Here is a 14276-nt window from a genome sequence, read left to right on the forward strand (position 1 = left end):
GGTCGGTGTGTAGCTCTCTCTCTCGGTCGGTGTGTAGCTCTCTCTCTCGGTCAGTGTGTAGCTCTCTCTCGGTCAGTGTGTAGCTCTCTCTCTCGGTCAGTGTGTAGCTCTCTCTCAGTCAGTGTGTAGCTCTCTCTCTCGGTCAGTGTGTAGCTCTCTCTCTCGGTCAGTGTGTAGCTCTCTCTCTCGGTTGGTGTGTAGCTCTCTCTCTCGGTCAGTGTGCAGCTCTCTCTCTCGGTTGGTGTGTAGCTCTCTCTCTCGGTCAGTGTGCAGCTCTCTCTCTCGGTTGGTGTGTAGCTCTCTCTCTCGGTCAGTGTGCAGCTCTCTCTCTCGGTTGGTGTGTAGCTCTCTCTCTCGGTTGGTGTGTAGCTCTCTCTCTCGGTCGGTGTATAGCTCTCTCTCTCGGTCAGTGTGCAGCTCTCTCTCTCGGTTGGTGTGTAGCTCTCTCTCTCGGTTGGTGTGTAGCTCTCTCTCTCGGTCGGTGTGTAGCTCTCTCTCTCGGTCAGTGTGTAGCTCTCTCTCTCGGTCAGTGTGTAGCTCTCTCTCTCGGTCAGTGTGTAGCTCTCTCTCTCGGTCGGTGTGTAGCTCTCTCTCTCGGTTGCTGTGTAGCTCTCTCTCAGTCGGTGTGTAGCTCTCTCTCTCAGTCGGTGTGTAGCTCTCTCTCTCAGTCGGTGTGTAGCTCTCTCTCTCAGTCGGTGTGTAGCTCTCTCTCTCGGTCGGTGTGTAGCTCTCTCTCTCGGTTGGTGTGTAGCTCTCCAATTCCAATTCCAATTACCAATTCCAATTCCAATTAAAATGCTTTATTGGCATGAAAGTTTACAGAGAACTATATTGCCAAAGCTTACATAGCAAAAAGGTACAGTTTTCCAACATTCTGTAGGTGTCAATCGATTTGACATTTGTTGGGTACATACAATATTACTTTTAAACAATATTAATTTTAAACAGTCTTTGTACTTCATTTGGTACGTTCAATATTAATTTTAAACAGTCTTAATTTTAAACAGTCCTCAGGTTGTGACATGTTGTTACATATTTGGCCCCAAGGTATGGTCTGTCTCCTTCTCCTAGGACTAATCTCAATTTTGACAGATCATCCAATTCCTTGAAATCTGGGGTTGTTTGGCTTAGCTTGTTGAATAATATGTTTCTTGATGTGTTGAATTTTTCGCATTTTAGGAGGAAATGCATTTCTGTTTCAACCTCGCCAGCCAGACATTGATCGCATATTCTATTCTCTCTAGGCTGCCAGGATTTCTTGTATCTGCCTTTTTCAATTTCCAGTTGGTGGTCGCTTAGTCTGTACCTGGTGAGGGTCTGTCTCTGTTTTGTGTCTCTGATGGTCGTGAGGTAGTCTGCCAGTTTATATTCTCTTTTTAGGGCCCGGTAACATTCTAATCTGCTTTGGCTTTCGGTTATTTTGTTCCAATGTTCCAGGTAGGTTTCTTTGCATTTTTTAATGATTTGGTTCACTCGGATTGGTGTTTGGGCGGCTGTGTTGGTCTGGGGCTGGTCAGGGTCCGGCTGAGTACTTAGTTTCCGTAGCAGCTGACTCAGGGGACTCTTTTCTGGGTTTAGCTCTTGGGTCTGAAAGGCTTTGAAATGAAGGGTGTCTGGGGAGCTAGATTTGAGGTGATTTAGGAAGTTTAGTGCTCGTTTTTGGATGTTTATTATCAGTGGGTATCTGCCTAGTTCGGCTCTGCATGCATTTGTTGGCGTTTTCCTTTGGGTGCGAAGGATGCTTCGGCAGAATTCTGCATGTAGGGCTTCTATTGTATGTTTTTCCCATTTAGTGTAGCTTTGGTGATTTAGCGGGCCCCATACTTCACTACCGTACAGTGCAATGGGCAGGATTATGCTGTCAAATATTTTGAGCCAGATTTTGATTGGGATTTGGATGTTGTAGAATTTTCTTTTTATTGCATATAGGGCTCTTCGGGCTTTTTCTTTTAGTGCATTCACTGCTATGCTGAAGCTCCCTGATGCTGTAATAGTTAGACCAAGGTAGGTGTAGCTCATAGTGTGTCCTATAGTGGTATCACTGAGGGTAAACTGGTATTTGTTTTCCTGACATCTGGGCCTTTTTTGAAAAATCATGATGTTGGTTTTCTTTAGATTTACTGTTAGAGCCCAATTTTGGCAGTATTTGTCGAGTAGGTCTGGTTGTTGCTGTAATCCCTGTTCTGTGGGAGACAGCAGAACCAGGTCGTCCGCATAGAACAGGGATTTCACTTCTCCATCTAGGAGACGGAGACCTGGTGACTCGCTTTGCTCCAGCATGTCTGCTAATTCATTTATGTATATGTTGAACAGGGTCGGGCTCAAATTGCAGCCCTGCCGGACGCCTCTTCTCTGGGTGAAGAAATCGGTGCGTTTGTCTCCAATTTTGACCCCGCATTTGTTTTTCAGATACATTGATTTAATAAGGTCATAGACTTTGCCCCCTATTCCACATTGAAGAAGTTTATAATAGAGTCAGTGTAGCTCTCTCTCTCTCAGTCGGTGTGTAGCTCTCTCTCTCGGTCGGTGTGTAGCTCTCTCTCTCGGTCAGTGTGTAGCTCTCTCTCTCGGTCAGTGTGTAGCTCTCTCTCAGTCAGTGTGTAGCTCTCTCTCTCGGTCAGTGTGTAGCTCTCTCTCTCGGTCAGTGTGTAGCTCTCTCTCTCGGTCGGTGTGTAGCTCTCTCTCTCGGTCGGTGTGTAGCTCTCTCTCTCGGTCAGTGTGTAGCTCTCTCTCTCGGTCAGTGTGTAGCTCTCTCTCTCTCTCGGTGTGTAGCTCTCTCTCTCTCTCGGTGTGTAGCTCTCTCTCTCGGTCGGTGTGTAGCTCTCTCTCGGTCGGTGTGTAGCTCTCTTTCTCAGTCAATGTGTAGCTCTCTCTCTCGGTCAGTGTGTAGCTCTCTCTCTCGGTCGGTGTGTAGCTCTCTCTCTCGGTGTGTAGCTCTCTCTCTCTCTCGGTGTGTAGCTCTCTCTCTCTGTCAGTGTGTAGCTCTCTCTCTCGGTCAGTGTGTAGCTCTCTCGGTGTGTAGCTCCCTCTCTCTCTCAGTGTGTAGCTCTCTCTCTCGGTCGGTGTGTAGCTCTCTCTCTCGGTCGGTGTGTCGCTCTCTCTCTCGGTCGGTGTGTAGCTCTCTCTCTCAGTCGGTGTGTAGCTCTCTCTCTCGGTCGGTGTGCAGCTCTCTCTCTCGGTCGGTCTGTAGCACTCTCTCTCAGTCAGTGTAGCTCTCTCTCTCTCGGTCGGTGTGTAGTGCTCCCTCTTGGTCAATATGTAGCTCTCTCTCTCGGTCGGTGTGTAGCTCTCTCTCTCGGTCAGTGTGCAGCTCTCTCTCTCGGTCGGTGTGTAGCTCTCTCTCTCGGTCAGTGTGTAGCTCTCTCTCTCGGTTGGTGTGTAGCTCTCTGTCTCAGTCGGTGTGTAGCTCTCTCTCTCAGTCAGTGTGTAGCTCTCTCTCAGTCGGTGTGTAGCTCTCTCTCTCAGTCTGTGTGTAGCTCTCTCTCAGTCAGTGTGTAGCTCTCTCTCGGTCAGTGTGCAGCTCTCTCTCTCGGTCAGTGTGCAGCTCTCTCTCTCGGTCAGTGTGTAGCTCTCTCTCGGTCAGTGTATAGCTCTCTCTCTCTCTCTCGGTCGGTGTGTAGCTCTCTCTCTCAGTCAGTGTGTAGCTCTCTCTCTCGGTCAGTGTGCAGCTCTCTCTCTCGGTCAGTGTGTAGCTCTCTCTCTCGGTTGGTGTGTAGCTCTCTCTCTCGGTCGGTGTGTAGCTCTCTCTCTCAGTTAGTGTGTAGCTCTCTCTCAGTCAGTGTGTAGCTCTCTCTCTCGGTCAGTGTGCAGCTCTCTCTCTCGGTCAGTGTGTAGCTCTCTCTCTCGGTCAGTGTGTAGCTCTCTCTCTCGGTCGGTGTGTAGCTCTCTCTCTCGGTTGGTGTGTAGCTCTCTCTCTCGGTCGGTGTGTAGCTCTCTCTCTCAGTTAGTGTGTAGCTCTCTCTCAGTCAGTGTGTAGCTCTCTCTCTCGGTCAGTGTGCAGCTCTCTCTCTCGGTCAGTGTGTAGCTCTTTCTCTCGGTCAGTGTGTAGCTCTCTCTCTCGGTCGGTGTGTAGCTCTCTCTCTCGGTTGGTGTGTAGCTCTCTCTCTCGGTCGGTGTGTAGCTCTCTCTCTCGGTTGGTGTGTAGCTCTCTCTCTCAGTCAGTGTGTAGCTCTCTCTCTCTCTCAGTGTGCAGCTCTCTCTCTCGGTCAGTGTGTAGCTCTCTCTCGGTCGGTGTGTAGCTCTCTCTCTCGGTCAGTGTGTAGCTCTCTCTCTCGGTCGGTGTGTAGCTCTCTCTCTCGGTCGGTGTGTAGCTCTCTCTCTCGGTCAGTGTGTAGCTCTCTCTCGGTCAGTGTGTAGCTCTCTCTCTCGGTCAGTGTGTAGCTCTCTCTCAGTCAGTGTGTAGCTCTCTCTCTCGGTCAGTGTGTAGCTCTCTCTCTCGGTCAGTGTGTAGCTCTCTCTCTCGGTTGGTGTGTAGCTCTCTCTCTCGGTCAGTGTGCAGCTCTCTCTCTCGGTTGGTGTGTAGCTCTCTCTCTCGGTCAGTGTGCAGCTCTCTCTCTCGGTTGGTGTGTAGCTCTCTCTCTCGGTCAGTGTGCAGCTCTCTCTCTCGGTTGGTGTGTAGCTCTCTCTCTCGGTTGGTGTGTAGCTCTCTCTCTCGGTCGGTGTATAGCTCTCTCTCTCGGTCAGTGTGCAGCTCTCTCTCTCGGTTGGTGTGTAGCTCTCTCTCTCGGTTGGTGTGTAGCTCTCTCTCTCGGTCGGTGTGTAGCTCTCTCTCTCGGTCAGTGTGTAGCTCTCTCTCTCGGTCAGTGTGTAGCTCTCTCTCTCGGTCAGTGTGTAGCTCTCTCTCTCGGTCGGTGTGTAGCTCTCTCTCTCGGTTGCTGTGTAGCTCTCTCTCAGTCGGTGTGTAGCTCTCTCTCTCAGTCGGTGTGTAGCTCTCTCTCTCAGTCGGTGTGTAGCTCTCTCTCTCAGTCGGTGTGTAGCTCTCTCTCTCGGTCGGTGTGTAGCTCTCTCTCTCGGTTGGTGTGTAGCTCTCTCTCTCAGTCGGTGTGTAGCTCTCTCTCTCGGTCGGTGTGTAGCTCTCTCTCTCGGTCAGTGTGTAGCTCTCTCTCTCGGTCAGTGTGTAGCTCTCTCTCAGTCAGTGTGTAGCTCTCTCTCTCGGTCAGTGTGTAGCTCTCTCTCTCGGTCAGTGTGTAGCTCTCTCTCTCGGTCGGTGTGTAGCTCTCTCTCTCGGTCGGTGTGTAGCTCTCTCTCTCGGTCAGTGTGTAGCTCTCTCTCTCGGTCGGTGTGTAGCTCTCTCTCTCGGTCGGTGTGTAGCTCTCTCTCTCGGTTGGTGTGTAGCTCTCTCTCTCAGTCGGTGTGTAGCTCTCTCTCTCGGTCGGTGTGTAGCTCTCTTTCTCGGTCAGTGTGTAGCTCTCTCTCTCGGTCAGTGTGTAGCTCTCTCTCTCGGTCGGTGTGTAGCTCTCTCTCTCGGTCGGTGTGTAGCTCTCTCTCTCGGTCAGTGTGTAGCTCTCTCTCTCGGTCGGTGTGTAGCTCTCTCTCTCGGTCGGTGTGTAGCTCTCTCTCTCGGTTGGTGTGTAGCTCTCTCTCTCAGTCGGTGTGTAGCTCTCTCTCTCGGTCAGTGTGTAGCTCTCTCTCTCGGTTGGTGTGTAGCTCTCTCTCTCGGTGGCTGTGTAGCTCTCTCTCAGTCGGTGTGTAGCTCTCTTTTGATTGGTTGGTTATATATGTTTTATTAAGCTTTTACATCTTCTTTAAATCAGCCTCCTGCTCTCAGCTATTTGGCTTAACTAGAAGGATTAAATTATCTGGCCCATCTCAATGCTGCTCAATCTAATAAAAAGTGCCATAAATATTGCAAACAAATAAACAAAATCTACCACTTTATGAGCTCCTTCATAAGAACATAAGAATATAAGATGTAGGAGCAGGAGTAGGTCATTTGGCCCCTCGAGCCTGCTCCGCCATTCAATAAGATCATGGCTGATCAGATCTTGGCCTCAACTCCACTTCCCTGCCTGCTCCCCATAACACTTGACTCCCTTGTCATTCAAAAATCTGCCTATCTCCACTTTAAATATATTCAATGACCCAGCCTCCACAGCTCTCTGGGGAAGAGAATTCCAAAGATTCACGACCCTCTGAGAGAAGAAATTCCTCCTTATTTCCGTTTTAAATGGGTGCCCCCTTATTCTGAAATTGTGCCCCCTAGTTCTAGATTCCCCCATGAGGGGAAACATCCTCTCTGCATCTACCCTGTCAAGCCCCTTCAGAATCTTACATGTTTCAATAAGATCCGTTCTCATTCTCCTAAACTCCAATGAGTATAGGCCCAACCTGCTCAACCTTTCTTCATAATCCCTGGAGATTTCCCTGCGCCCATTACAAATGTGCACATAAGGGAATAAAAGCAAACCTGGGGCCAATCCGATAGAACTCTGCTAGGCATTTAGTTACATATTTTGCATCAAACCTGGGTCTTTATAAAGGCCAAGTCACTAAAATGGCAAGAATACTTTCTGACACAAAATTCAGTAGATTGTAGAATTGCAACCCAGTAGAAACTGGATGTTATGTTCTCCCAATTTTGCATTCCCTTTCCACTCGTAGCATACATGCTCTCCCAGCAGGCACACAGAATGTATCCCCATATGCAGTTTGAATCATTGGACATTTCATTTTGTGCAGTGTTTTTTCAGCACTTTCTAATGCGTTTGTGTTAAATTTTTATGCTATTTTAATACAGTCATTAACCTATTTACTTTAACGACTGTTAAAATAGCAAAAGCAAACACATTAACCAGTACACTAACAAAGGTCTGATGAGGAAATTCAGCAAGTTGATCATTTTAACAATTGATTTGTTTAGTATGATACTTGCCAATTCCTAACTGTTCTTACCTCTCTGAAATCTGACAGGTTGTTTTCAGCTTCCTCCCGTTGTTGTATTTCATTCCTCAGCCTGAAAAGAACAGTTCAGAAGATGAGTTGAAGATCACATAACATTAACATATCAACCATTACCAGTTAGTCTACAGGGTCCATCCATCCAGGTGTCTGCAGTTAAAGGCTGGGTTTTATTGGGCATTAATGGCTTGGATTTTTCTGGAATGGGGCCTCTCATGGCATGCCCTGTTAGTTGGATTTGTTCGTGCATATTTAGGTTTTAAAACATTTTTGCCACAGAATTGCTGGAAATGTGAGCTGACAATAAAGCAGAATCTGGGACCTTGGTGAACAATGGCACAAACTCCTTAACTAATGAGGTTAAAGGATTGAGCAATAAACAGAGGAACAATGGAGATGGAGGGTGTATTAAAGTGGGTGAATTCAATGCCAAATCAGGTACAGAAAGAGAAATAGAGAGGGAAAGAAAGGTTGGATTAAGAGAGAGAGAAAAAAGAGACAGAAAGGAAAAGACAAAGGAGCAGAAATTCGGATCGGGGGCTTGCCGCGCGTGCAAGCCCCCGATCTGCACTTACCCGACGCGCCTGCCGTTCACCTCCAGGGACGCCTGGAATTCCTTTTTGAAAGAGAAGAATCCCGGGCAGCGTCTGACATCACGCCGCCCAGGAGTGCAGCCAGCGCGAAGCCTGGAGCGCGCTGTGCAACTGAGACACGTCCCTTGAGGTCTCAGTTTAATAGGACACGCCCCCAATGTTTCTCACAAGCTGCAAAGCATTTTTACATGGAGAGCAGCATTTCAAATAGGTTTGTGGTATTTTTATGAAGCTTTTGGTAACTTTTATAAACTTTTAAAAACGTTTACATTATTTTGAAGAATCTGAAGTAGTTTTAAACAGAATTAAAGCAATTTAAAGACTTTTAAAAGCCCTGAAAGAATTTTTTTCATTCCATTTATTTATTTAGCAACGTCGTCGTCATACGTGTCTTCACACTGTTCCCTTTGGGGAACTGTATGAAGTGGTGGAAGGATTTATGGCCGTGATTAACGCTCCTTCCGTGACCGTAACCATCTTTGTACCAGCCATTAGGGTGGTTAGTCCTATGGCGGAAGGGTTTTACGGGCTCCCACAAGCTATACAAGGAGGGGGGGCCACCCACACCCACGGACGCAAATATCCCACTGGATGTCAACCCAGAATTTAGAGCCGGAGCTCCGACTCCACTTGCCGGGACTGTCTGGAGCGGGGTTCGAAACCCTACCCCTTCTGGCCCAGCGGCGGGGATCCTACCGCTACGCCAAAGGCCCACTCCGATTAGCAACGTGAAATGGCTGGAATGAGCACAATTCACGGCATTAAAAGAACTCACAATTGAACTGATGATGACCTCAGCAATCTCCTCAACGAGGTGGAGGCGCAGCGCCTGCTCATCATTGGTAATGAGAAATCCAAGGCGCCGCAAAAAGGACAGATGATAGCTTGGTCTTTCAAGTGGCAGCATAGGGCTCCAGTCATGGGGAGGGAAAAGGTGCAGGAAATGTATGGGTGTCACCTTTTGCGCGGAGTGGGCCTTTTGCGTAGCGGTAAGCATCCCCGCCGCTGGGCCAGAAGGAGTAGGGTTTCGAACCCCGCTCCAGACAGTCCCGGCAAGTGGAGTCGGAGCTCCAACTATAAATTCTGGGTGGACATCCAGCGGGATACTTGCGTCCGCGGGTGTGGGTGGCCCCCCCCCATCAGATGGGTTGTGGGAGCCCGTAAAACCCTCACGCCATAGGACTAACCACCCTAATGGCTGGTATGAAGATGGTTATGGTCACAGAAGGAGCGTTAACGTGGCCAGAAATCCTTCCACCACTTCATACAGTTCCCGAAAGGGAACAGTGTGAGGATACGTACGACGATGACCTCTTGCGCAATGCACCTCCTTGGACCCTCAGTCGCAGATGCGAGGGGGCAAATCGTGCAATTGTTAAATTTTTCATTTTATTGACATGTAAAATGTTGGCCCAGTAATTCCGTTCCAAACGCGTGAGTACGGTCGGGGTACTCACGCATCTGGCCAGAGGAAATGCCGGTTTTCAGCATGCACAGCGCATGTGGGGAAAACCGGCATTTCCTGTCCTCTGAGCGAAGGGGTTCAGAGGCAGAACGCGTGCGACTGCACAGGCAGCGCGTGCGCAGTAAAATTCGCCGGTTTCATTCATGCTTTCAGTGAGGTTAAGTCCTTACAACTTACACATGAAAAAAGCATGAGTACAGTTGCTCCAGAGGCTGCGGAGGAAGATATATTTTATCGTGGAGCTTCTGAAAGGCAATATTTTTGTTTGGGAAAGGGAGGAAAGTTATTTTAAGAAATGCTGAGGTAAGTTTTAAAGTTTATTTTTGTTTTTTAAAATGGGTTTTCAGTACTGTAGGTAGAAGGAGCAATTGTGGCTATGTGAATTGAATTTGCTGTGTTTATTAAATGTGAAAATGACTCCAACATTTTTAAGAAAGAAACTTTTCATCAGTAATATATTCTTTTAAGTAATTATGTATGTATGTCTGTATATATTCCTTTGCGTATATGTATGTATGTATATATTCCTTTACTTATGTGTATGAATGTATGTATTTAATTATGACTTTCAGAGAAAGTAACTTATTGGAAAATCATAATTAAATACATACATTCATACACATAAGTAAAGGAATATATACATACATACATATACGTAAAGGAATATATACGGACATACATACATAATTACTTAAAAGAATATATTACTGATGAAAAGTTTCTTTCTTAAAAATGTTGGAAATGTTACATTACTCATTTTAGAACAGTCATTTTCACATTTAATAAACACAGCAAATTCAATTCACACAGCCACAATTGCTCCTTCTACCTACAGTGCTGAAAACCCGTTTAAAAAAAAAAATTAAACTTTAAAACTTACCTCAGCATTTCTTAAAATAACTTTCCTCCCTTTCCCAAACAAAAATATTGCCTTTCAGAAGCGCCACGATAAAATATATCTTCCTCTGCAGCCTCTGGAGCAACTTTACACATGCTTTTTTCATGTGTAAGTTGCAAGGACTTAACCTCACTGAATCCATGAATGAAATCGACGAAGTTCACTGCGCACGCGCTGCCTGTGCAGTCGCACGCGCTGTGCCTCTGAACACCTTCGTTCAGAGGACAGGAAATGCCGGTTTTCCCCGCATGCGCTGTGCATGCTGAAAACCGGCATTTCCTCCGGCCAGACGCGTGAGTACCCCAACCGTACTCACGCGTTTGGAACGGAATTACTGGGCCAAAAATTTAAAAGATTTTAATTTGACATTTTTTAAATCGCCAACCTGAAACCTGAAGGGATTTTTTTAAAATTTGTTTATGGCAAAGCCAGCATTTATTGCCCATCCCTAGTTGCCCTTGAGAAAGTGGCGGTGAGCTGCCTTCTTGAACCGCTGCAGTCCGTGTGGTGAAGGTACTCCCACACTGCTGTTAGGTAGGGAGTTCCAGGATTTTGACCCAGCGACGATGAAGGATCGGCGATATACTTCTAAGTCAGGATGGTGTGTGACTTGGAGGGGAACTTGGAGGTGGTGGTGTTCCCATGCGCCTGCTGCCATTGTCCTTCTAGGTGGAAGAGGTTGCGGGTTTGGGAGGTGCTGCCGAAGAAGCCTTGGCGAGTTGCTGCAGTGAATCTTGTAGATGGTACACACTGCAGCCACGGTACGCTGGTGCTGGAGGGAGTGAATGTTTAAGGTGGTGGATGGGGTGCAAATCAAGCAGGCTGCTTTGTCCTGGATGGTGTCGAGCTTCTTGAGTGTTGTTGGAGCTGCACTCATCCAGGCAAGTGGAGAGTATTCCATCACACTCCTTACTTGTGCCTTGTAGATGTTGGAAAGGCTTTGGGGAGTCAGGAGGTGAGACACTCGCTGCAGAATACCTAGCCTCTGACCTGCTCTTGTTGCCACAGTATTTATGTGGCTGGTCCAGTTAAGTTTCTGGTTAATGGTGACCCTCAGGATGTTGATAGTGGGGGTTTCGGCGATTTTAATGCCATTGAATGTCAAGGGGAGGTGGTTAGAATATCGCTTGTTGGAGATAGTCATCGCCTGGCACTTCTGTGGCGCGAATGTTACCCGCCACTTATCAGCCCAAGCCTGAACGTCGTCCAGGTCCTGTTGCATGCGGGCAAGGACTGCTTCATTATCTGAGGAGTTGTGAATGGCGCTGAACACTGTGCAGTCATCAGCGAACATCCCCATTTCTGACCTTATGTTGGAGGAAAGGTCATTGATGAAGCAGCTGAAGATGGTTGGGCCTAGGACACTGCCCTGAGGAACTCATGCAGCGATGTCCTGGGGCTGTGGTGATTGACCTTCAACCACCACAACCATCTTCCTTTGTGCTAGGTATGACTCCAGTCAATGGAGCATTTTCCCCCTGATTCCCATTGACTTCAGTTTTACTAGGGCTCCTTGATGCCAGATTCAGTCAAATGCTGCCTTGATGTCAAGGGCAGTCACTCTCACCTCACCTCTGGAATTCAGCTCCTTTGTCCATGTTTGGACCAAGGCTGTAATGAGATCGGGAGCCGAGTGGTCTTGGCGGAACCCAAACTGGGCATCAGTGAGCAGGTTATTGGTGAATAAGTGCCGCTTGATAGCACTGTCAATGACACCTTCCATCACTTTGCTGATGATTGAGAGTAGACTGATGGGGCGGTAATTGGCCGGGTTGGATTTGTCCTGCTTTTTGTGGACAGGACATACCTGGGCAGTTTTCCACATTGTCGGATAGATGAGACTCCACACTTTTAATTGTTTATTTTCTGGGCAAGAGACGCTGATTGGCAGTCATTAACAATTATCACATTGTTAAAAGGGTACTCACGCTGTTAATTACTAGACGAAACTATCTGTGGTGAGTTTAATGGTCAATTAATGTGTAGATGCAGAAACTTCATGAAAATCATGGGGAGGTTAAGGGTGAGATGCCGTTTTCGCGAAGCTAATGGCATAGTGACACAAATCAACCAGCAACTTGTGGTGATTCGCAATTCATGGGGTATCTCTTCCTCGCCACAAGTTGCTAGCCGATTTGCACATTAATAATGGCGTGCATCGTTCAGACATCGCTATTTTTTTCAACAAATTTCAGCTCATTATGTTCTATGTTATGGAGAAATGATGGAACTTATGTTAGCTTCAGACAGAGAAGATGTACAAGTGTATTTTTGACCAGGTTTGAGGATAACAAGGATAGTGAGTCAGAATTCACTTGCAAACAAAAAGCAAAACACTACAGGTGCTGGAAATCTAAAACAAAACTGACTGACCCGTTGAGTATTTCTAGAGTTCACTTGTGGTAAGCGAGTTCAAGAGATTTAACTAACTGGAGGAAGGTATTTAAACTATATTTACTTCAATGGAAAATAAAATTGGGCGGAGTGTAAAATGGGCTGCTGACTGGCTATGTTTTGCACTACCATCCGAGATGAATTTAACGTCACAAATTCTTGGCTCCACCCAGGCAGCAAACCATGGAAATGTCACCATATGTAAAGCCACATCAGAAATCAAAGTCCTCCAATAACTCATTGAAAATATTCATTATTCAGTGGCAACATTGTCTTGTAGGTGGAAACTATTTTTTTATTACTGAGTTATAGTCCAGAAAATTATTTACCTGAAAAGCTAACATAGTTATTGTAGTGTATGTGCCTTTAAGTCAGAACTACTTTTACAGCTCCTGTATACTGTAGTACCGGCAGTAACCACACCGGTATATAAGCTTTGCGCATGCCTCTGTACCCCCAGTCTAGAGACTACCCTCCTCCAGTAAAGACCTGTTATTTGTTAATGTACAGCATCCGTGTGATTATTTAATAATAGCATATCCACTGAACCACGGATCCAACAGTGGCGACAAGTGTCGATTCGAATCTACCTGCAACATAAAAAAAAATAAAAAATAGTCGAGGCCAGGAACACGGGCGTCGACCACGAGCAACCGCCCAGCAGTCAGGCAGAGATCCAACTTCGCAGGGGAGGCTGTGGAGAGCCGGGCTTGGTTCCCCAGCCACAACGAGCAGTAAGAGACTGACGACAGGTCCAGCGCAGACACTTCCCGAGCAGCGGCGGCTGGAGCCAACCGACGGCGGAGAGAGAGCCGAGCAGCGTCGACGGGGTAAGACAGGGGGTGAAGAGCGCAGGGCGCAGCCGGGGGTTGAACACCGAGCGGCGTCGAGGAAAATAAAACAAACTGGAGAGAGAGAGGGTAAGAAACAGCTGGGTTCTAGACTGAGCAGCGTCGAAAAATATAAAACGAAGAACGCGCAGAGCACAGCCAGTGCTCACGGGCTGAACAGGGTCCGCGGGGCGAAGAAAGGGGAGACGCCATTGAGCCGCGGAGAAGAAGGAAGAGCGCGGGAGGTGCCATTGAGCCGCGGAGAAGAAGGGAGAGCGCGGGAGACGCCATTGAGCCGCGGAGAAGAAGGAAGAGCGCAGGAGACACCATTTTTAGAAGCCGCAGCGGAGAAGAAGGGCGAGCGCGGGAAGGAAGGAAAGTGCGGGAGATGCCATTTCGTGCCAGCGGAGAAAAAGGGGAAGCGCGGGAGGCGCCATTTGTGATAGTTAACGCACACCCAAGGATGCCGAAGAGTGGCAGTATCTCTACGTTCAACAATGAAGTCGAAGATTGGGCGACATATGTGAAACGTATTGAGGTGTACTGCAGGGCGAATGAAGTGCCAGATGCTAATAAAGCACTGGTTCTGTTAAATTCCATGGGTGCAAAAACTTATGGGTTACTGCGAAATCTAATAACCCCAGAGAAGCCGGTAAACAAGAATTTTAAAAGCATAGTAGAAATCCTACAGGACCACTTAAACCCCACACCGCTGCTGATAGCAGAACGATTTAAGTTCCATAAAAGGAACCAACACAAAGACGAAAGCAATGCTGAGTACCTAACGGAACTGCGCAAGCTATCGAAACACTGCCAGTTTGGAGCGGGACTAGCAGACACATTAAGGGGCAAGTTTGTGTGTGGGCTACAAAGCGAAGGAACCCAGAAATGGCTTCTATCAGAAAAGGACCTTACGCTGGACAAAGCTTTCAGTATGGCAGTATCACACGAAGCAGCCGCAAGGGGCGCTGCAGAGGTACAACGGAGACCGCAAGAATATGGCACTAATGAAATGTCCTATGGAACAGGGAAGTGCTATCGCTGCGGCAGAACAACACATGACCAGAAAGATTGTTGGTCCAAGGACCAAGTGTGCAGACAGTGTGGGAAAGCAGGACACATAGCAAGAGTCTGCAGGTCTGGGAAGAAAACCAACAGTAAGAAATCTCCACAGGAGAAGTACAAAAAGGTACACCAGG

General features: G+C 47.6%; 1 protein-coding gene across 1 annotated transcript in view; it reads right to left on the reverse strand.

The window, feature by feature from the left end:
• Positions 1 to 14276, reverse strand: part of LOC147117137 (vimentin-like) — a 72133-nt gene that overhangs the window by 41453 nt on the left and 16404 nt on the right. The window contains exon 2 of the mRNA XM_085987865.1: positions 6892 to 6952. Coding sequence (XP_085843991.1) covers positions 6892 to 6952 — 61 coding nt within the window. The remainder of the gene's footprint in view (positions 1 to 6891; positions 6953 to 14276) is intronic.

Source organism: Somniosus microcephalus, chromosome 5 (genome assembly GCF_052327205.1).
Source record: "Somniosus microcephalus isolate GS21.2 chromosome 5, FLI_Smic_1.0, whole genome shotgun sequence".
Taxonomy (NCBI): Eukaryota; Metazoa; Chordata; class Chondrichthyes; order Squaliformes; family Somniosidae; genus Somniosus; species Somniosus microcephalus.